Raw genomic sequence first — 20,920 nt, forward strand, 5'->3', positions numbered from 1 at the left:
TCCCACAATATTCCTTTTCCTATCTCTTGCCTTCATTCACCACCCCCTTCTTTCTAAACAATCATCTACCCGAGAGACAGCACAGCAGCAACTGGCATGTCATGACAAACAGCCCATATTCAGAAGACCAGAATGACAGGTACTCCAGGCATGAAGCTACTATTACAGATTACCATCTTCAGTGCAGTTGCTTAGTTCACAGGTATCAGTATATATAGTCAGGGCGAGAATCTTTCTAATTAACTGCTAGATTAAAAAATCTTCTGGAGATTTTCAGGATCATTGCCTTGCCTATCTTCTACATATAACTGTATGGCTTGACTTATTCATGTTTCCCAGCTCTTCTCCTTTCCCTCTCTTGATTAGTTAGTCCTCAAGATCCTACTTCCCTTTTACTTGTATTATACCTTTCTATTTGTATTTCTTCTTTTGAGTTCTTATACTAGGGAAATTATATGATATTTACACATGTGTGTCTGGTTTATTTCACTTGTGAGTATATGTTCAAGTGGCATCCACTTCAATATAAAGCTTCGAGTTTATCATTTCTTATAGCTGAATAATACTCTGTTGTGTAAAAGTACCACATCTTTTTCAACCATTCCTCAGGTGATGGGCATCTTGGTTGTTTCCAAGATTTGGCTATCACAAATTGTGCTGCTATAAACATGGGCACACATATATCACTATGATATGATGTTTTCAGATCCTCGGTGAAAATTCCCAGTAGAGGAATAGCTGGTTTAAATGGGATTTCCAGTCCAACTTTTCTAGGGAGTCTCCACACTGATTTCCATAACAGTTGCACCAGTCTACATTCCCACCAGTAGTGGAGAAGGGTTCTTATTTCCCCACAGCCTCTCCAACATTTGTTGTTGGGTGATTTCTTTATGATAGCCATTCTTTCTGGGGTGAGATGATATCTAAATGTTGTTTTAATTTTGTGCTTTTAGAATATAATCTTTATTTTAGTATTTTAAAAATTGTGGCAAATTTCATTGAAAATTAAGTCTGAATACATCTACAACCAGAGCATTGGAACCTAGCAACTGGCTATGTTGATGGGTTCCCCATAGTTCTCTATGGAAGGCCATTGCAAGCCAGGCTCTGTGCTCCAGGTGAGAGTGTGGCCATTGGAGCGTAGTTTCCATGAGGTGTACATGCTAGTGGGAAAGAGAGACCATCAGTGAATCAGAAATATAGAATATGAAGTCCAACTGAGGCCGGTTCAAGGGGGACAGAACAATATATGAGACATGTGGCTAAATTATTAAATTATCAAGAGTGAAGATGGAAGAGAACTTGTCCCAGCCTCTCAGTCCATAGTATTTAGAGCAACTTGGAATCTGTTCATGGGAGAGGTACCCCCAGGTATTTCCCAGAATGCCCCCTGCGTGTTTCCTAGATTACACCCCACCCAGGCCAGGCAGATGCAGCGGCTCCTACAAATTGTTTCCCTCACCACCTCTTGTGTTTCTTTCTGCAGTTTTCAGTGAAGAACCACACTCCAGCCTCTACTTCGTCAATGCATCTCTGCAAGAGGTAGTGTTCGCAAGTACCTCGGGGACGCTGGTGCCCTGCCCGGCTGCAGGCATCCCTCCTGTGACTCTCAGATGGTACCTAGCAACGGGCGAGGAGATCTACGATGTCCCCGGGATCCGCCACGTCCACCCCAACGGCACTCTCCAGATCTTCCCCTTCCCCCCCTCCAGCTTCAGCACCTTAATCCATGATAATACTTACTATTGCACAGCGGAAAATCCTTCAGGGAAAATTAGAAGTCAGGATGTCCACATCAAGGCTGGTGAGTGTTTCCCTCTGTCTTTTGGGGATGGTGGGGCTGGGGGGCGGGATGATGGTAAACACGCTGTGCCAGTCCAGGACCGAGGAGAACTGACCATCCACTCACCTTGGCACTGCTGGTGCATTCTGTGCAGAGGCAGTGTCTCTGTGCTAGATTTCCAAGTTACTTGCAGTGTAGGAACCAAAACTCTGGAGTCTCACTGGTGACCCATTGGATTGTTCTGAACTGCGTCCCAGCCTCATTATATTTTCATTAACAGATGCATGGACTCCAGCGCTGTGGCCCACCCTGGTGTATTTGCCTCCCCTCACCTCATCTTGGGGAGAAGAGAAGGAGAATAAAAGACAGGTGCTTGGGTTGGAATGGAAGCATAGCATCAATGTGTAATGGGAACAGAATCAACCCATACCCTTGTAAAATAAAAAGGCAGTTCTGGCATTCTTGACTGTACCATATATTGCTGAAATATGTTCCTTTAACAACATCTTGTGACGTTTTCAAGAGTGTCATTGCTGCAAGTGAGCGCAGAAAGGCAGTCTGAGACATATTAACCTCGAAGGTCACACGTGCAGGTCATATTGTGCCCTTTTAGAGGTGTAGCTGGGCCATGAACAGGAAATCCACAGCTGGCTTCTGCTGGCAAACAGCACCTTAAGGTTTTTCAGCAGTGCTCCAAATCCCTGGGCTGGCTGACATATGCAGGGCAAAGCGAGTGTGGCTTTATTGATCTGTAATCCGCTGGCTGGAGAACTTTGCAGTGAGCTCTGCAGCCACCTTGGAAGAGTCAGTGGAAGACATTACATTACGAGGGGGGCAAAATCTGAGATGCTCCTGAATTCCCGCCTAGGAGCTCTGTAATAGAAGCAATCAAATGTTAGACTATGACTCATTTTATCAGCTCCTCATTTTCCCTACTACACTTGATCTCCATGACATACTCGTGAATTCCTCAACCCGCCTAACAATATGAACCTGAAATTTCAAACAGCTCCATCTGTATGTATTAATTCATTATTTCTGTCTGGGGTTTCCTGTCAGATAAAGGAACTCGGTGCTTACCCCTCCTTTAAGTGCTGTTTTCTGAATTTGTCATAGAACTGTTTTGGCATGACATTGAAAGTTTTGAATCGGCATGACTGACGTGGTGGATGCCACCCACTCCTGCACACTTGTGCCTTTGCTGCTCCTGTGCGGAGGCCCTGCAGAGCACGAGCCTGGTACATGCACACGCACATGCATCCCCGTCCCCCGCCACACCATTGCTATATTGGCATGATCACATAAGATGGACATTCCTATTGCCCAGATGAGATTTTTCTTCTTAAATCTAATTTTGCCTCCTATTCTGAACAAATTATGGTCACAATATTTGTGTCTTTGATTTATTTATTTAGTTCTGGAAATTGAGCCCACAGCCTTGTGCCTGCTAAGCATGTGATATGCCAGTGAGCCACACTTCTAGCCCTCCAGTCGTGTTTTAAATTACTTATAAAATTCTTGGAAATCTGTGTGTGTCAATGCAGACCCCAGTGCAGAGCTGAGTGGCTCTCGGAAGGGAAGGCGGGGGCACACAGTTGACTGTGACAGTGAAGTACAGGTTGGAGCCAAGGAAGCCCATGGTCATGGGTTCCTTCCTGAGGGTCAGCTCTTCCCGGTGGTCCTGCATGGTGGAGACTGGGTTGTCCTGGGGCAGTTCACTGCATCACAGCCTCTCCTCATCCACAGCACAAATAATTATTTTTCTCATCAGTTTTTGCTAATTTTGACCTAGATCTGGGTGCAGCAGCAGATGGAATTTGATCATGGTGACTTATTAATCCCTGATCATAGTTCTAGTCTAAGTCCTTCTTTGCCCCTTGGGTTCCAAAGGCCGGGGTGCTGATGGGACACATGATACAGCATGCCCCTTGCCAGGCTGCATGTGCCAAGCAGCAATCACAACATGACAGGGGCAACACAGAATGAATGTCCAAGAAGGGCTTCCTCCTCATACCATGGGGCCAGGGCTTCTGCTTGTGGCCAGGTGGAGAAGCAAGTGTCTTTCATCTGCACCAACCCCAAGCCAAACAAACAAAAAGTCCCAAAGGACAAAGTGTAGGAAACAATGGAGATAAGAGCAATCTGCACACAGCCATGTGCAGCAGGCTCATCCCTAAGGGCCCAGTAGGGCAACAAAGTGGCCATCACTATGGAAGTACATAAAAGTGGAGCATTGTGCTCTGATCTCACTGTAACGAGGCTCCTCCAACAAGCAACTAGGCACAGCCTCAGCCTTCCCCTTCCCTGTGTCTTCCCAGTGCCCATTTGTAGCAAGATTTCTGCTGAGTCATTCCACCAGCCAGATAGTTAAACAACTCCTCTACCCCCACCTTTGACGTGTAGCTGTTAGGCATCCCTTTGGCAAGCATCCTGAAGACCAGTTTGGCAGGAATCCCTCTACCCTTGATGTCTCTTTACTCAATCTCTATCCTTTCATAGAAAATTGTGCTGTCTCCAGAAATGTAAGCTGGCAGAACGCACAGTCACAGGGCTGACTCTGTCATCTCTAGCTTTCCCGAGACCACGTTCCTTCATGCCCAAGGCTGGGTCTTGACTCTATTGTTTCCTACCCTTTGCCCTTTGGGACTTTTTTCTTTGTTTGGCTTGGGGTTGTTTCAGTTGATGCTGTACAGACTGAGCTATCTGGGCTCTTTGGGGTTATTTCAGTTGAAAGGTGCCTGCTTCTCCACCTGGCCTTGAGCAGAAGTCCCAGCCACATGGTATGAGGAAGAAGCAATTATTAAAATCATCCAGAGTTAGAGCTAATAAACCAACAAAGGATTTTTAAAAATCATTAAAAGATAATCCCAACTCAAGAAGAAATTAGGAAAAATAAGGGAAGGGGAGGAATCCCTAGTAACGGATATAGAAATCAAATCGGAAAATGATAGCATTAGACTCAAGGATGCCCAGTATTTACGTTACAGTGTAAGTGCTCAATCTACCTAAATTACAAGGCAGAGGTACCAGATCAGATTCAACACTGCTTAAAAGAACGAGTAGGATATTAGTTTTCTGTTGCTGTACCAAAATACATGGGGCTGTATATTTTTTAAGAAGCTATTTGTTGAGCTCGCACTTTTGGATGCTGCCTCTGTTCAGTCTGCACTGAGGTTCTCCTGAGCAGAGTCACAGTATGGCTGGGCAATGGAAAGGGAAATAAATGGTCACATGCAGGACTGACACGCTGAGACAGGAAGCCAGGAAGGTGGAGGGCCAGGCCTCATGTAACAACCCAGTCTCCCGGGAACTAGCAGGGCTCTCATGAGAACTATGTCAGTCCCTTTCAAGGTGTCTTAGTTACTCATCTCTCATTGCTGGGACAAATACTCGACCCCCAAATTGAAGGAAGGAAAGCTTTATTTAGCTCACAGTTGCTGGAGGTTTCAGTCCATATTCAACTGGCTCCACGGGAGAGTGGCACAAGGCAGAGAACTTTCATGGTGGAGGAAAGAGCAAGAGCGCAAAAGGAGTATCAGCAGCTCAAGTAGCTAACTTCTCTTTCCTCCTTACATTGCAGTGCAAATTACCTGCCCCAGGGTGGGTGCAGCATCCACACCCATAGCAATCAATCACAAACTCCTGAAGCTGCCCCAAGATTCTATGAGGCTTTGGGGAGACAACTATATACAAATCATAACACAAGGGTAGCACCCCAGTGACCCAACCACCTTCCCCCAGACTCTCCCTTTCAGAGGGTTCACCACGTTCCCAAATTCCCACAAGAGGGAACACACTTCCAGTACACAGACCTTTGCAGTCTACCTCAGACCATAGCTAAGCCATGAGGAAATATATACCATATCCGTGAAGTCACATCAACCTAATCATGCTAAAACACTGTCCGAGAGAGAGAGCGAGCGAGAGAGAGAGAGAGAGAGAGAGAGAGAGAGAGAGAGAGAGAGAGAGAGAGAGGCTGTATTTTTATCAAGGATTACTGCATATCAAAGGATATTAGGGAGAGAGAGTTCATGGCATAGAATAAAATGCCAGTTAATTAACAGGACATGACCATCCTAAATGTCTGTGCAACTAATAACAATTTTATTTTTTGTTTTACTTTTTTCTGTGTTTTAGAGAAAGGTCTACACGATGTTCAGGGGCTCACTACTAGATTGGACTTGTAGTGATTCTCCTGTTTGCAGCTTCCCAAGTGCTGGGATTACAGGTGCATGCCACCACGGGGGTCCCAGTCTCAATCTATGTCTCAGCATGCCCCAGGAGCAGGGCCAGCACAGCAGGCCTGGGGATCGAACTCCTGGCCCTTGTGCCTGCTTGCAGGTGCTTTAATCTGCTGAGCTATTTGGCTGGCCCTAATAACAGAATTTTAAAATGCATGAGATACAAATCAGAAAACTGCAGGGAGAGACAAATCAGAATTCCCACCAGATGCACCGTCACACACAACATCTGGCACGTCCACCAGGAATGCCCAGGGAGAGCGTAGCTGGGCTCTTTTTCTCCTGCCTCGGCCTCCCGTAGTGCTGCAACTGCAGGTGTGCACCACCATACTCAACTGTGAAGGATATTTTAATTGTTTTCAAACATTCCCAGGAAAGGTTACCTTTTTAAAAGTTTATAGTCAGGAAATTCTTCCCTGGTCCTCAGAGGGCTGAGAATGGTTTCCCATCAATGTAACTCCTGAGCAGCCCCTCTCCATCTGGAAGCCCCTTCCCCTGCCTGATGGTTTTATGGGGGTGGTCAAGGGGTTTCAATCACTTGCTGGCTTTTGGAGTACAGAGTGGTGTAATGTTACTGGGGTGATGAGAGGTGGGAAAACCAGGTTTCTAGGGGTTTCCTAATAAATTGGTCATGCAGTTACTCCATGTGTACCGTGTGCATGTTGAATGAAAAGTGTTCAGACAGAGCCTGCCACCTGTGAACCTGACCAGTTCTCTTCCTGCCCTGCAGTTTTACGGGAGCCCTATACAGTCCGTGTGGAGGACCAGAAAACCATGAGAGGCAATGTTGCAGTCTTCAAGTGCATTATCCCCTCCTCGGTGGAGGCGTACATCACTGTCGTCTCATGGGAGAAAGACACTGTTTCACTCGTCTCAGGTAGGCTGTGCGTCTGCAGATGCGACTGAGAGGGCCGTGTCAAGGACACGCCCTGGCCAGGTTGGGGCTGCATGCATTTGGTGCTGGCGTCGATGCCCTGCTCCATGTCCATGTGGCAGTGTAAGTGCTTTGTGCAGGTCTATAGGAACTTAGAGCAGCAATCTGCAGTAGATCCATGAGGGACAGGAACGACTTACGTGGCTGCAAGCGTCCCTGTAATGCTAACTTTTATGAGAAAAAGTTTCAATAGACTCATAGAAGCGCCGTGTCTGGGAGACCCCCCAGTCTTCTGTGTGCCACTGCTATTCGGAAACCAAGATCTGTAAAGTACTTGCCTTCACACATTTTTGGTATCTGACCCTGGATTGGTGTGTTCTATGAAGAACATATATTTAGAACTGAGATGCATATTTGTGTATGAAAACTTTCTTGGTGTGTATTTGGTGGGAAAAAAATGAAGCAACAGAAACCGGGGCTCTGAGCCATTGCGTCTTCGCCATTCTGATGGTGCCTGAGTTGATCTCTTGCTCCGAGCTGTCTGCTGGGAAAGGCCGCAGCCATGCAGCCCTCACTGGCTTTTCCTGCTACATCTTGGTGGACAGTGGTTCTTGGCATATTTAACAATGTGTTGTCTGCTTCTGGAAAGGAATTGTGATGCGCATACTCCATTCCAAAGCACCTAAACCATTGCATTTGTATGTGTGTCATTATACACTTAGACCCAAATGTGCACACACGCATACACACTTTAATGTGATTCCTGACTAATGCCAACAATTTATCAGTTCATGGAGAGAGTGTGGAATTCAGGGCTCACAAAAAGACGCACTTGTAGCTGTTGCTCAGCTTACTGACTAGCCAGAGCATAGTGACTGTACATCGAAAAGGCGCCCAGCAGATCCAAGGCCAAACGGGAATGTCCGTCCTCACAGCTCGCTGCGGGAATGCAGGGTAAAATGGAAGTTTTTAGCTTTTCTCAGTACTGACTGTCTTTGCATGCATACAAAGACCCTCACACATCAGGGAACAATGAATTCTTGCCCTTATGTTGCCTCATCTGCATAGTTTGTTAACTTTAGGTACTGAAAGATGCAAAATTTGAGAACTAAAAGGTGATTGCTACAATCAGAATAGCGCGTCCTGTGTATACTTTTACTTGTTAATTTACATGTTTTAAAGCCTTACTTTCTTCTCCTGAGGGTTCTTTCAGTTTCTTAATGGCAGATAGAGATATTTGATGGCAGTCACTTCGCTGGGTCAGAGTCAGAGGGAAGGGCTGTCACATTGCCAGTGAGGCGTGAGGACCCGGAGGGCAGGACAGGGCTGGTATTGTAGTCTCCACACACCCAGGCCTTGGCTGGTGGCTGCTGCAACCCTGTCTGGTTACTGTCTCAGGCCTTCCTTGGCAGAGGAGGTGTGCAAGTAGAGGAACTCCTCATGCAGGTGGCGTGTGTTCTTAATGTTACAGCGGTGCCTCGGTGTGTGTAGTGTGTTCTTTCCATGACTCTGTTCACAATCTGAGTTGGGTAAGAACCTCATTAAATCCAATGGTTAGGTGCAGCGTTAACTTCTTGGAGAATTTGATTCAGTTCTCATCCATTTCCATTTGCAACCAGATCATGGAGAGAATTACATTCATGAACCGAAATGCTGCCGTGATTCAATGAGAAGGGTTACACAGCCAGGGTGGACTTGAGTGGAGCTCATGCCTGAAGGAGAGAAGAACAGGAGATCTGGGTGGGAGAGAGAAGCATCCACTGGGAGGGCCTCTCCATGATGTTACTCAGGTGCTGTTGTTTCCTGGACGTCTTGAGTTGGGGTATAGGCTTCACTTTTCTGCAGTCTATGTGGATAGGCTCATTTTCCCTCCAAAGGGAACCTAACCAAATGGGTGAGAACATTCACACATAGACAGCAGCTGCTGGCCAGCAGGATGCAGGGCATGTGTCTTGGTGACAGGGCCCTGCCCTCTGGCCTTGTGATGCACAGATATTTTTTTTCTTTTTCAGAACTCTGTCACTAGGCTCCTTTGTTCTTCTTCATGTAGCCATGTAGAGCGATGGATGGGCCTACAGACTCAGCTAGCTTAGCCTAGAGACCTGTAGTTAAAAAGTGATTTTGCAGGTAGCAACAGGACCTTGAAGCTATGTGAGGATCCATAAGGAGAAGGCAGAAATCAAGGTGCTGTTGCTGACTGGCCCTGGGTCCAGCCTGGCCCACACCCACCACAAGTGCCTGGCATGGAGACCGCGCAGCCATAGGGGGTGTGAAATGGTGAATGTGGGCAATTGTAATCAACAGGGTAGTTTCAGGTGGTTGTGTGTCAGATTTCTGTGTTTCTCTGTAGGACAGCACAAGGCACACAAAAGTGATGGCAGAATCAGGGTAGACCTGAGGAAGTCGGGGGTGGGGGGGACCTTCTTCCCTGAGTTGCAGGGGCTGCGTGCTGGAGGAGGCCTTGGGGTGCCGCGGTGCAAGGCAAAGCTGCATAGCCCAAGCCCAGACCTTTGTTCTGAATGAATGCTGGGCTTCAGGAAGGGTGTGTGGAGGGAGTACTGCATGCGCAGATGATCTGTGAAAGTGAGTTGTCTCTGTCTTGCTAATAAACTGCCATCTCTGCTGCGAGCCCTTGGACCCGTTTGGATTCATCTCTTGGTGTGGCCAGCATCCCACTTCCCTCCTCTTGAATGATCCAGACACCAGGTTGTGGTGAGTCTAGCTGGTAAATTTGACCCAGGAAACCTCACTCTCTAAGCAGATCTCTCCTGATGGAGACAAAGGATGAGCTAAATCAGCCAAGGGACTCAGCCTGTGTGGGCTTCTCACTGCAGGGAATGGGACCAGAGTGGGGGCTGCTGGACACTGGGACAGGACACCAAAAGGCATTGGCCAACTATGGGTAGGACTGTGGTGGGTCTGGGGGCTACCTGCTCCATGTGAAAGCCCTTGTTCCTTGGTGGTTCTGGGGTGCTGGGCCAGGTGTTTTGGGGGGCCCTCAGAGAGCCCTGGCTGCTTCTGTTGGGTGAGCACTAGGACACCCCCCCCCCAGCCCAGGGGCTCATTGAAGTCCTGCCTAGGATGCAGAATTATATATCTTGTCTAAATTCTTCTTCAGTCACAATAACAGTTTAACACGGTGCTGTCTTCCCATTAAAAGAAACAAAATGGGTCCTTCTGTCATTCCCCCAGAGGAAGGAAGATCTTGATGTCCAGGGCTACATGACTGTCTGCTTGGGCTCATGCCCTGGACAGTGGGACCACGCCTGTCACCTTCACTGTCCAGACTTATAGGGTGGTAGAGAGCAGGGCTCCAAGAGGCACACAGGACAGGCACAGCATGTGCCACTGAATTTTCAGTGACTTACTATCTTCTTACCTCAGTGATGAACATCAGGCTTCACGATGTCTTTGTCCTTCCTCAGCCCAAGCAACAGTAAAAGTGTCTCCAGTGTCAGAATATGAATGTGGCCTGGTAAAATACAGTAGTTTTTGGTCCCGAGCTTTGCGGGGAGGTGCTGCCGAGGTTGAGAGTGGTCAGACGCCATCCTGCAGGAGAAAAATGAGGGCGCTGCTGCTCGGGTTCTGCTGGCTGCCTGAGAGAATCGCTGCCAGGCTAAGGAAGCGGCAAGGAGTGAGCCCAGCATTCATCTCTGCTCCTCCTGATAATATTGTGAGCTTCTCACCAGGGGTTCAGCTACATTAACATCAAAGACACAGCCCAAGGATAACCGGATTTGGAAGATGGAAAAAGCAAACACTACTACTGTTCCCTGAGAAGCCACCTCCCTCCTTAGCAGCCGCTGTGTTCGCTGCTTCAATATTTCCTTTTTGAGCACCTCCAATAGCCATCACTCCGGGAGAATTTTATCTCCCAGCATCTCTGAGTTCAAGTCCAATGATGACTGTCTGCTTTCCATGCTTTGAGTAAAGCAGAGCAATTTTCTGCCCACAGTGAATATCAAAGGGTGTCTGCCTCATCCCCTGTGGGGAAGTATCAGTGTTGGCATTGGGGTATCTGGTGAGTTGGAGTCTGGGCACCCTAGATAGCACAGGGCCTGGACCCCAGGACTGGGCCGCTGTGCTGTCACTGTCACTAGCAGGGCTGGGCTGGCAGAGTGTGCAGGTGCTAAGGATGTGGACTGGATCAGCAGGGAAGGTCCCTGAAGGAAGGGGTTATGAGTGAGCATCTGTGTGCCACCTGCCAAGCTCCCACCGGAAGTAGTGCTCTGCACAACTTGGTCGCTTGGATGGACAGACGGACGGACAGCTTCCCAGAGGACATGAGCTGCCAACAAGGGTGGCAGGATGCTTCTCCAGTCACTACTTCTCACAGCAGCCAGGAGCCAGCCCTGCATGCTGGCTTTTGTGAGGACAGTGGATCAGAGCAGCCATATGAGCCCTTTGCGTGCATTGTGCTGCTTCCATGACAGTGGCTTCAATTTCTCTTCATGCCCTCAACCCTCCTTTGGGATTTCCCATCACTGCACTGGAGGAGGCAGGGGATTGAGATGGCCTCTTCTTGAGCAGCTCTTTCACCAGCATGCAGACAGTCCTGGCCACAGAGAGTGCTGGCTGCCGAGTGCTTGGACGCCTCACAGCGCACTGAGCCCCTTGCTCCAGCTTGGCCTCAACGCAGCTCACGCGCTGTTCACCACCAGGCCATCATCCTCCGTGTGCTCTTCTCTGTCCCTGTGAAGTTCCACTCTTTTTAGACAGGAAATGACTAAGACAATGGGATGATCACCTAGACAACCAGCTAAGCCAGTCAGATTGAATTTGGGTCCCGCTCTGTCTCTGGCCTCTCGTTCTTCTGTGAGTTCTCATTTCGGGGAAGAAGAGTGGCCAGGATCATTCACAATGCAGCACCGGGGAACAGCATCCTGACACTGCTTGGTCTCAGTCTTCACTGTCCCTCAGCTAAAGTCACATGTCAGAGATAAGAGTTTTCCATATGACTTGGCACAGAATCAGAAAAGAGGGCTCCACGTTTAGACTCTGAATAATTTCCTAGGTCCATAGGTGGTCAGTGGCATGGTAGGGACCAGAGACAATGTGGGCTGGGCAGGCTCCTGGGGCTGCAGCCTTGGTCCTGGCTGGACTCAGTAGAAGACAAGGAGGTGATAGGAGGGCTCCAGTGGGTCAGTAGGCACAGGCAGCCTGGGGGTGAACCCACACTACAGGATGCGGAGTCACTTTGGCCCATTACCTCCTCTGGCCAATGGGCATTCCAAGTCAGACCCCTGGCACCTCTGCCAGGGGTGTTTATTGCCCCTGTGGTTTCTTGAAGTGCTCACTCCCCCTCTGTTTTGCCAAACTTCTGTATCCAGCTTTTCTTTGGGGCCTCAGGATCAATTTTCTATGGCAGGGTACGAGAGCAGCTCTCAGATGCCTTTTTGCACAACGTGTTCCTCCCTCAGGAGAGGACCCTTTCCTTCCAGCTCCATCTCATGCTGGTTCTGGGGGCCTTACCCCCTGTTGATCTTGGTGGAGACCCCATTTCATGAATCTTCCCAGCCACCGTCTCTGTCATTGTCTCTGCAGGAATGACTACTTCCTGTGGCACAAGGGCCTTATCTAGCAGACTTTCAAGAGAGCAGTCCATCCTACTGTTACCCTGACCCTGGTGATCCTTCCCTGTGCCTTCTCCTGGGATTTACCTAGTCAGGGTTACCTGGGACTTCCCAATGTCCAGTCCCAAGGCTGTTCACCTCTTGGTCTAGTTTCTCCTGAACTTCCCTGTAGCATGGACACTGCTGGCCTGACTCCTCCATCCCTTGCTGTAGCAGTTAGCTCTGGCTGCTAAACAAAACACCACCCCTGGGAGCAAGCAGAAGAAGTACCCTCCACACAGGGCTGAGAGCTGAAATCCACAGTCAGGATGCCAGTGTGGTCAGGCTCTGGCCAGCGCCCTTCCTGGCTCACAGGTGGCTGCTTTTCTTCTAGATGTGAGTTCTGTGGCTCCATCCTCTTGGCCTCTGCTTGTTGGGATGCAGATCCTATTGGAGCTGGGTGCATCCTCATGACTTCAGTTAACCTGATTCTGACCACAGCTGAGTCAGGTGAGGGCTCAGACACAGTACTTTGAGTCAGCCCAGGGCTGTGTCCCAGGCAGCTGCGTGCTGTCTACTGAGTCTCCAGGCCCGAGTCAACCCTAGTCAGCCTGCTGGTGGAGCTTTTCCATAGTGTCTCTTTCCTACAGTTGACGTCTTTTCTTCCCCATTAAGAAATGCAAGCTGACACCAAATGTAAGCTGAACTGCACTCTCTCTCTCTCTCTCTCTCTCTCTCTCTCTCTCTCTCTCTCTCTCTCTCCTGCTGCCTTCTGGATTATCCATGCTTGGTGCAAAGTGAGGCTGGCTTCTTTCCTCATTGCCACCTGCTGCCACTGACAGAGCACACCCAAGACGGCCCTCAGAAGTCCCACGGCCACAAGAGAACTTCCCTGTGCACAACTCTTATTTTACAGAGGATGCACATATACATTCCTAGGACTACGAGGACCCAAGGACCCCACATGTACTCTCATAGCTGCACCCAGCACCTCTGGGTTTACAGAGAGGCCACTCTATTAGTCTCTGCTTTCCCTGTTCAGGGGCATTTTTTGGTCCTACTACACAGTGACATCCTCTTAAATCATTCCATCTGCAGTTTCTCTGTGTCCAATGGAGGTCACATTCTAGGTGCCATGGTGGACATCCACTGGAGGGCAGGATACTGTCCAATCCACTACAGTGACAAATGTTTCCCACTTTTTTATCTTCTCTCACATACATCAGAGTGGACAGACAATGAAGTCTTATTATTAAATGTGATCCATGAATAAAAATAATTGTTGAAGGGAAGGACACAAAAGTAGCAAGAAAGGTCTACACTTAAGTGCCCTTGGTGTCCCTTGGTCTAATTCCCACCTGATTGAACTCCATTTGGTAGCTGTATCATGAGCTAATGTGCTCTCTCTCTCTCTCTCTCTCTCTCTCTCTCTCTCTCTCTCTCTCTTTCTCTTCTCTGTCTGTCTCTCTGTCTCTGTCTGTCTGTCTCTCTCTCTGTCTTTGTCTGTCTGTCTGTCTGTCTCTCTCTCTCTCTGTCTCTCTCTCATGTGTGTGCCACCTGGTGTCAGAACAGGCTTCAGGTAGCATGGGGACAGGGTCTGGACAAGTGAGGGCAGTAGGGACTGAGGCAGGCAACAGGGCTGCCTTGTTATGTCCTGTGTGTGGATGATGCCTGCTTTCTGACTCTAAGTGCTATACCTTCTAGAACCTTCATGTTGCGCAGAAGCCTCCCCACACTTTTGGGGTTTGCGAGCATCATCATGCATGATATAGCTGAAACAGTTCCCGGGGCCGCCTGACGCATGTGTTTGTAAAGGTCAGCACATTCCAGCAGAGTAGGTTCACCATCTCAGCCCTGTGTTCTCTTCTTCCAAAGGAAATGTGTGTGTGTGTGTGTGTGTGTGTGTGTGTGTGTGTGTGTGTGTTGGGGGGGAGTTGTTAATACAAAAAGAAAAGAGTAATAACCTTCTCAAATGATGAGCGGTCTGAAAATACATGTCATAAATTTTGTTCTCTAGGGCTGGTGAGATAGCTCCGCAGACTAAGCACCTGCTTAGGCAAGCACAGGGACCAGGGGTGGATCCCCGGTACCACATGCTGTGCCAGCTCTGCCCTGGGTATGCTAAGCTGACCACCGAGTCTGGGCATGGTTGTACATGCCTGTAATCCTAGTGCCGGGGAGCCTGGAAATAGGAGGATCACGAGTCCAAACTGTGTAGTGAGACCTTGTACCAAATACACATATTAAAAAAAATATTCTCCAAAATCAGTTTCAGATTTACTGAGATTTTACAGGACAGCAGTCATTTAGGGTTTAAACTCCAATAGCTGAGTCCTGCTTGGAAAGCTGTGCTGACCATGCAACGTGCATAGAGAGGGCAGCAGGGGGCAGTCTGCAGGACGTTTGGGGTCCCTTTAGTGTATGTGCAGAGGTAGGGGTGAGGCTGAGTGCTTCCCATCTAGAATTGGACAGTAGAAAGCAAGTGCTACAAAACATCCATCTCCGCAGCAGTACCCAAGCAGAATGCTCCAAGAAGGAAACTAAGACACCAGCGTGGCTGGGAAGCAAGGGCATGGTTGATGTCACCTTTCGAACCTCCTACTTGGGGCACATGCTGTTCTTCAGATGGGTTCAGTGCTGTGCATACTATTAATGGTGCCAAATATAGAGACTGGATTTGAGCCCAGAGAGGCCTGGCTTTGGGTTCTAAGTTCACAGCTGTGAGACCGCTCATAGTTACTTCTCTTTGGAACTAGATGCAGTGTTTCATTAAGATTAAAAAAAATGCTGAACCCACAGGCCAGGCCAGACGAGGTACTCCAGCAGTGACACATGGTCATCAGTTTCTGGTCTTTGCTGTGCCTGCCTGGGGAGTAGACACTGGTGGGGACCCAGACGTGGGTGTCACTGTGCATAATCCAGATTCAAGTCTGCCGAGCCACGTGACCTGGCTGAATCAGTTGGCCGTCTGCACCTTCATTTCCACAACTCTAAAGGTGGCACAGTAGTAACAGTTGCATCAGAGAACTTTAATAAGAGTTAGGAGAGTTAATATATGTAAAGAACTTCATGGCTCTGGACACAAACACTGGCTGGCTATGGTGGTCACTATTACACTCTCTTTCTAACATGATGCTCCTCCAGAAGCATCAGGACTCCAAGCTTCCCAGCTCCGTAGACAGTGCTTGTGAGGTGCTTGGCAGAAGGGAGAAGCCAAAACAATTTTGCCAAAACTCCAGGGATGCTGAGGAAGTGTGGGTGAGTGACCCTGAATTCTGCAGTTTCACTCTGAAAGCATCGGAATGCTATAAAGTGGACAGTCTGTGGGTCTTATCACAATAACCAGCAGATCTTTACTAAATCTTGAAGCAGAAGTTGGATGACATAAAGCGAAATGGAATGCTCTTATTTGCCATGGTGAGTTAAACCACAGGACATGGTAGCAGGAAAGCTCAGTCCTGCTCCGCAATATCATTAATACATTTGGGTTACTTAGCAGCTAGCAGAGGTAGATGGCACATTGGGTAGGCTATGTCACATGACTTCATGACCGCGCCACTGAGCAGTTGCTGTCACCAATGCTTATTTCTAGCTGAAGAAACTGAGGTTTGAGCTGCAGGAATTGACTCAAAGTTTGCAAATCCTGCTGTCTGGAAGATAGGCATTGTACTTTTTTTTTGAGTAAAATCTTTAGTGTCCTATACTGGGCAGATGCATAAGAACAGCAAATAGTGTCCTGTCAGTGAAAGGACATGCCACTTACAATAGCCAAAAATATTAAAAGTAGTAACTTTTTTTTTTACTTTTTGGGCCGGCTCTGCCCACCCTGAGGGTGGGGCTGGCATGGCATGTGGTACCAGGTATCAAACTGTGGTCCCCTGTGCCTGCTTAAGCTTGCCTAAGCAGGTGCTTCAGACCACTGAGCTATCTTGCTGGCCCCTAAATGTAACGACTTACTTAAGAAAAAAAAAAAAAAAAAAAAAAAAAAAAAAAAAAAAAAAAAAAAAAAAAAAAAAAAAAAAAAAAAAAGGATGAACAAAACAGAAAAAAACCTTTTGAAATATAGAATGCAGCTTAACCTTTTGGATATTGGACATATATAGGGCATTTCATTGTAGTTTGAGGGCAGTATGATTAATGTTTTAGAAAAAAGCGTTATATAAATAGAGAATAAAATCAAAATGGATGAAATTATCTAGGACCAAGATAGCTGTCTTCAGTTTTATTTAAAATCATCCCTTCTTATCAACCCCAAGGGTAACATCCTTATGGTATCAGATAGAGAACAGAAACTTAATGAATATTTATTGAGTGAATTCTGAGTGAGCAGCTTTTCTTCTGCTCACCAGGGTTGGAGACTGAGATTTTCTCTCAAAGTTTTCCGAATGCTTTGGGCAGACCGTGCCCATTCCCACTGCTCCACAACTTTCTGCTGTTGCTCCTCCCAGGCAGAGTCCGGCTGGCAAATCAGTGGCTCCCTGAGCGTTCCCAGCTGACTTCGACCTGATGCCACTCGAGAAGAAGCAGAGATGTCATGTCTCCACTGCTTGTCATGCCCAGAGCAAACACTATCTCTCCTTATTGTCCTAATGCTTGCTGCTATGAGCTCCTTCCAGATGCGTGTGGCAGTGTTTGTAAACAGCTCTGAGTAACAGGACAGGCACAGTCCCAGGGATCGGTCAAAGGCCACCCTCAGAGATAATTCAGGCCATTTTGGGGTGCACTAGGCCACCAGCCAGCTGGGGATTCCCCTGGACATGTAAAGGGACACACATATTGTTCTTCAGAGGGATGGCTCTGCACATACCGCTTCTGCCTATGGGTACCTGGTGCGTCCCTGAGGGACTGGTGGGTGCCACCCCCTTGTGATGGTGATCAAAGTGTTGTTGGCTTCCTGTATGGACTTGGACCAGGGTCTTCATGCCCTGGGTATGGAAAGCTCAGGACTATGACATGGGGTTCACACCCTGACTGCTTGGCCAGTAAAATCCCTCAAGGGAGGCTGGGGAGGATGGGGTCCCCTAGAGTGTCCACCAGCTTCCCTCACTGGTCCACCTTTCATGCCAGAAGAACAAATACAGAGGGTGAAATCTACCTGTGCAGCGAGTGGTGCACTGGGCCCCAGCCTGGGCCACCAGTGGTTTCTGCGCAAGTCACTGCTTTCCCTTTGAGATTTCTTCCTTCCTGCAATTCAGGCACTAAGCAAAAATAAAGCATTGTTTTAAAAATTTAAGAAGTTGTAAGACCTGTGTGAAAAGGGCACAGGTGAGTAGGGTCGCACTGGGTATAACTCTCTTGGGAGCTAGGCCAGGCATGGATATGCATAGTTATCATCTAAGCCACTGGGAAAGCTGAGGCCGGAGGATCCCATGTTCAAGGCCAGCCAGGGAAGACAATGAGATTTTGGCTCAAAATTTTTAAAAAAGAGAGCTTGAGGTGTAGCTCAGTACTGAAGCAGTTGCTGAGTATGCATGAGGTTCGAGCCCCAGAATCAGAGAGTCAAAATTCTCATCGTAATTTTAGGTACTAAAGGAACTAAGGAACTACAAAGACTAACTGTTTGGCCTGCTGTACATATTCTCACAGACTGTGTAACTTGTAAGCAATAGGAATGTACTTGTCACATTCTGGAGGCCGGGCACCCTGGGACCAAGGGGCAGGGTTGACCCGACTTCCACTGAGGGTCGTCTTCTCAGTCATAGATGGTGTCACCTCATTTCTCCACGGGGCAGAAGGACTGAGAGGATTCTCTGGGGATTCCTTCCATATGAATGCTAACCCTATGCACAAGGCTCCACCTCTGGCCTAGCCCCCCTCTGAAGGTCACACCTCCACAATGTTTCCTGATTTGTGTTTTAGATCCAGGGTGTGTTGAGCTAGTGAGAGCCATGCAACAGAGGATTTCCAGAATACACAATGCCCCGACCTTGCACGGGTGCTCTGGCTTGGTGCTTCCCCTCAGCTTTGCCATCAACCACAGCCTCCCCGCCCTCACTCCTTGATGCCGGCTTCCAGGGACTCAGAAGCTGATGTGCCTGTGGAGGCCTTCAGCCTCTCTTTTCTCCAGGTCTCCTGCTTGCCCTTGCTTCCCCTTGCATGCATCTTATGCACCATTTGATTGATTGATTGATTGATTGATTTTTGCCTTTCCCTGCTCATCGCATCACACTGTGGCCTTTCGCTGAAATTGTCCTTCCACCAGGAGCAAAGAGGGACTTTTGTAAGGAGGATTCATCAAGTCCTCAGCAGAATGCAGGTGAAAGTGGGGAAGAAAGGCCACAGCGAGGCCCCCACCTGCCCCTGAATTAGATGGTGGCTTCTTCAGGTCTGGGCATCCTTACCCCTTTGCACTGAAATCGGATCATTGAAAAAACCTAATGAGCTCATAGTTGTGAGGGTGGTTTCCAAAAAGGCACAGCCAGCTGGGGCCTGGATAGGGGACCAGAAGCTGGGTTCAGGTGCTTGCAATGTGATTCTGAATCTCTAGTTGCCACATAAAGTAATTTGCTTCTTAAAACATTGCTTTAAAATGTAAGCTTTTAAAGACTGACTACAGGACCAGATTCTTACTGTGAATAATGAAATATAGGAGAAAAGTATAACGTAGCCTTGCAGATAACTTTAAGTCCCCTCCAGAGGCTTACTGGCATGGACCAGTGCCCCTGTCATCCTCTGTGTTGATCTGTGTCCCCTGTGCCCGATCCCTTGCTCTGTACTGATTTCTACTATGCCTCCTGCCATCAGGGAAAAAGCAGCCAGGCTCCCTGCTTTCATTTCCCCTCCTGCTGAGATCCCCAATACCTCTTGCTAAGGAAAGAAAACCCCAGTAGTCCCACTTTGGAAGTTCTAGTGAACAGCTTCCATGAAACCTGAAGATGCAGGCCACGTAGACCTGTGGTTCCTACAAGGTCTGGCTAGTGGTCTTCCCTGGGCCCTTTACAGGCTTGTGCTTGGTCTCAAGCATGGAATACGGATGTACTTTCCGGAGTCCCTTCCCTGTGAATACATGCACATTTATCTCATCCTTTGTCAAAGCTGTCAAAATATTTGCTTTAAGTATCTTTAATTTTATGTTGAGATTTTACAAAGAAAAACCTTTATAAATAACAAAAACATTAGTTTATCTTTGCAAGGACTGTGATGAAGCTGAAAGCCGATTTTGTGGATTTATGCTATGTGTTTATTACATTGCTGATTAGTCTGTAGATTTTACATGTGTGCTATTGTCGGGGAAAGGATACATCCACAGTAACTGCTGTCCAGAATTGTAGCTCTCAGATGAAGCTGCCTTCTGCTAACAGTGACTGTTGCTTATGGGTGTTTTGTGTACGAGGCATACGTGTGCAATGCGTGTCTCACCTGTGTGTAGCAGCAGGATGGGCAAGGCCCCAAGAGTCTGAGCCTAGGTGGGAGCTCAGCAAAATTTTTATTATAGGTCAGGTTCACTACACAGTATGTGATATCTTATTTTCTGGTTCGGTTTAGTGTATTAATACTATGTGACCGGGATTTAAACATCGAGGGAAACAGCTGGAATGAAATTTTCCTGTGATGTAAGTGTGAATCACTCATTTCCAGTCGCAAACTCTTCCTTAGAAGAACTGGGGGAGGCAGGAGCACTGAGGGGGTGGCGATGGGACTTGGCTCGGTTGTGGGAGGGAGCGTAGCAGAGTCAGAGCCTGCAGAGGCCGGCGGAGCGGAGCCCAGGGCAGGGAGGCCAGAGGCCCCGCAGATCCATTTCATTTGTGCACCCAGAACTCTCCCCGATGGCTGCATGATTAATTCAAAGATTTATTGATTTTTTTTTCCCTCTTCTCTGCTGTAGCCTGCTGACCTGGTTTTGTTGGCAGGCCTCTGTGGATCAAGCTGAAATGACAGATCAAAGTGCACTGCCGCGTTTGTCCCCGTGGTCGGGAACACGCATTAGTCCGTATCAACAGTAAGGAACACAAGATGTGTGCCTCCCACGCACTTCCTATGCCTGGCCACAAAGGGAAACTGGGTGCCAGCCAGGAAGTCATTAACAGAGGTTATGCGCATGCGTGCGTGTGTGCATGTGCACACACACCTTCATGCACTTACAGATGGTGGTGCAGTAGTTATAGCTTTTTGCCTGTAAAAAAAAAATTAACCAATTTTTAAAAATAGTTTTATTTTTTAAAGAGAGTACAAATTAGAATTAAAATGGAAAAAATTACAAGAAGTAAAGAATTTCACTTAAATTTCAATAAATTTCACAGTATTTGTTGTAATATATAGTGTTGTCTTCCAACCATTTATTTATATTGCCAGATGTATGTGTGCAAAATTTAAAGAAGAAAGAAATGTATAAGAAACTAAGGGGCTGGAGAGATGGCTCGGTGGTCTAAAGCACCTACTTAGAACAAGCTTAGCAAAAAAGCATCAGGGACCGCGGTTCAATTCCCCAGCACCACATGCCAGCCAGCCCGCCCCCTGGTGGGCTGAGCTG

The 20,920-nt window shown here is 47.8% G+C and overlaps 1 protein-coding gene across 1 annotated transcript in view; it reads left to right on the forward strand.

The window, feature by feature from the left end:
- Positions 1-20,920, forward strand: part of Dscam (DS cell adhesion molecule) — a 643,291-nt gene that overhangs the window by 93,910 nt on the left and 528,461 nt on the right. Inside the window, exons 2-3 of the mRNA XM_004631794.1 lie at positions 1,487-1,804; positions 6,755-6,901. Of these exons, the coding sequence (XP_004631851.1) occupies positions 1,487-1,804; positions 6,755-6,901 (465 nt within the window). The remainder of the gene's footprint in view (positions 1-1,486; positions 1,805-6,754; positions 6,902-20,920) is intronic.

The sequence above is a fragment of the Octodon degus genome, unplaced genomic scaffold (genome assembly GCF_000260255.1).
Source record: "Octodon degus isolate 3935 unplaced genomic scaffold, OctDeg1.0 scaffold00045, whole genome shotgun sequence".
Classification (NCBI taxonomy): Eukaryota; Metazoa; Chordata; class Mammalia; order Rodentia; family Octodontidae; genus Octodon; species Octodon degus.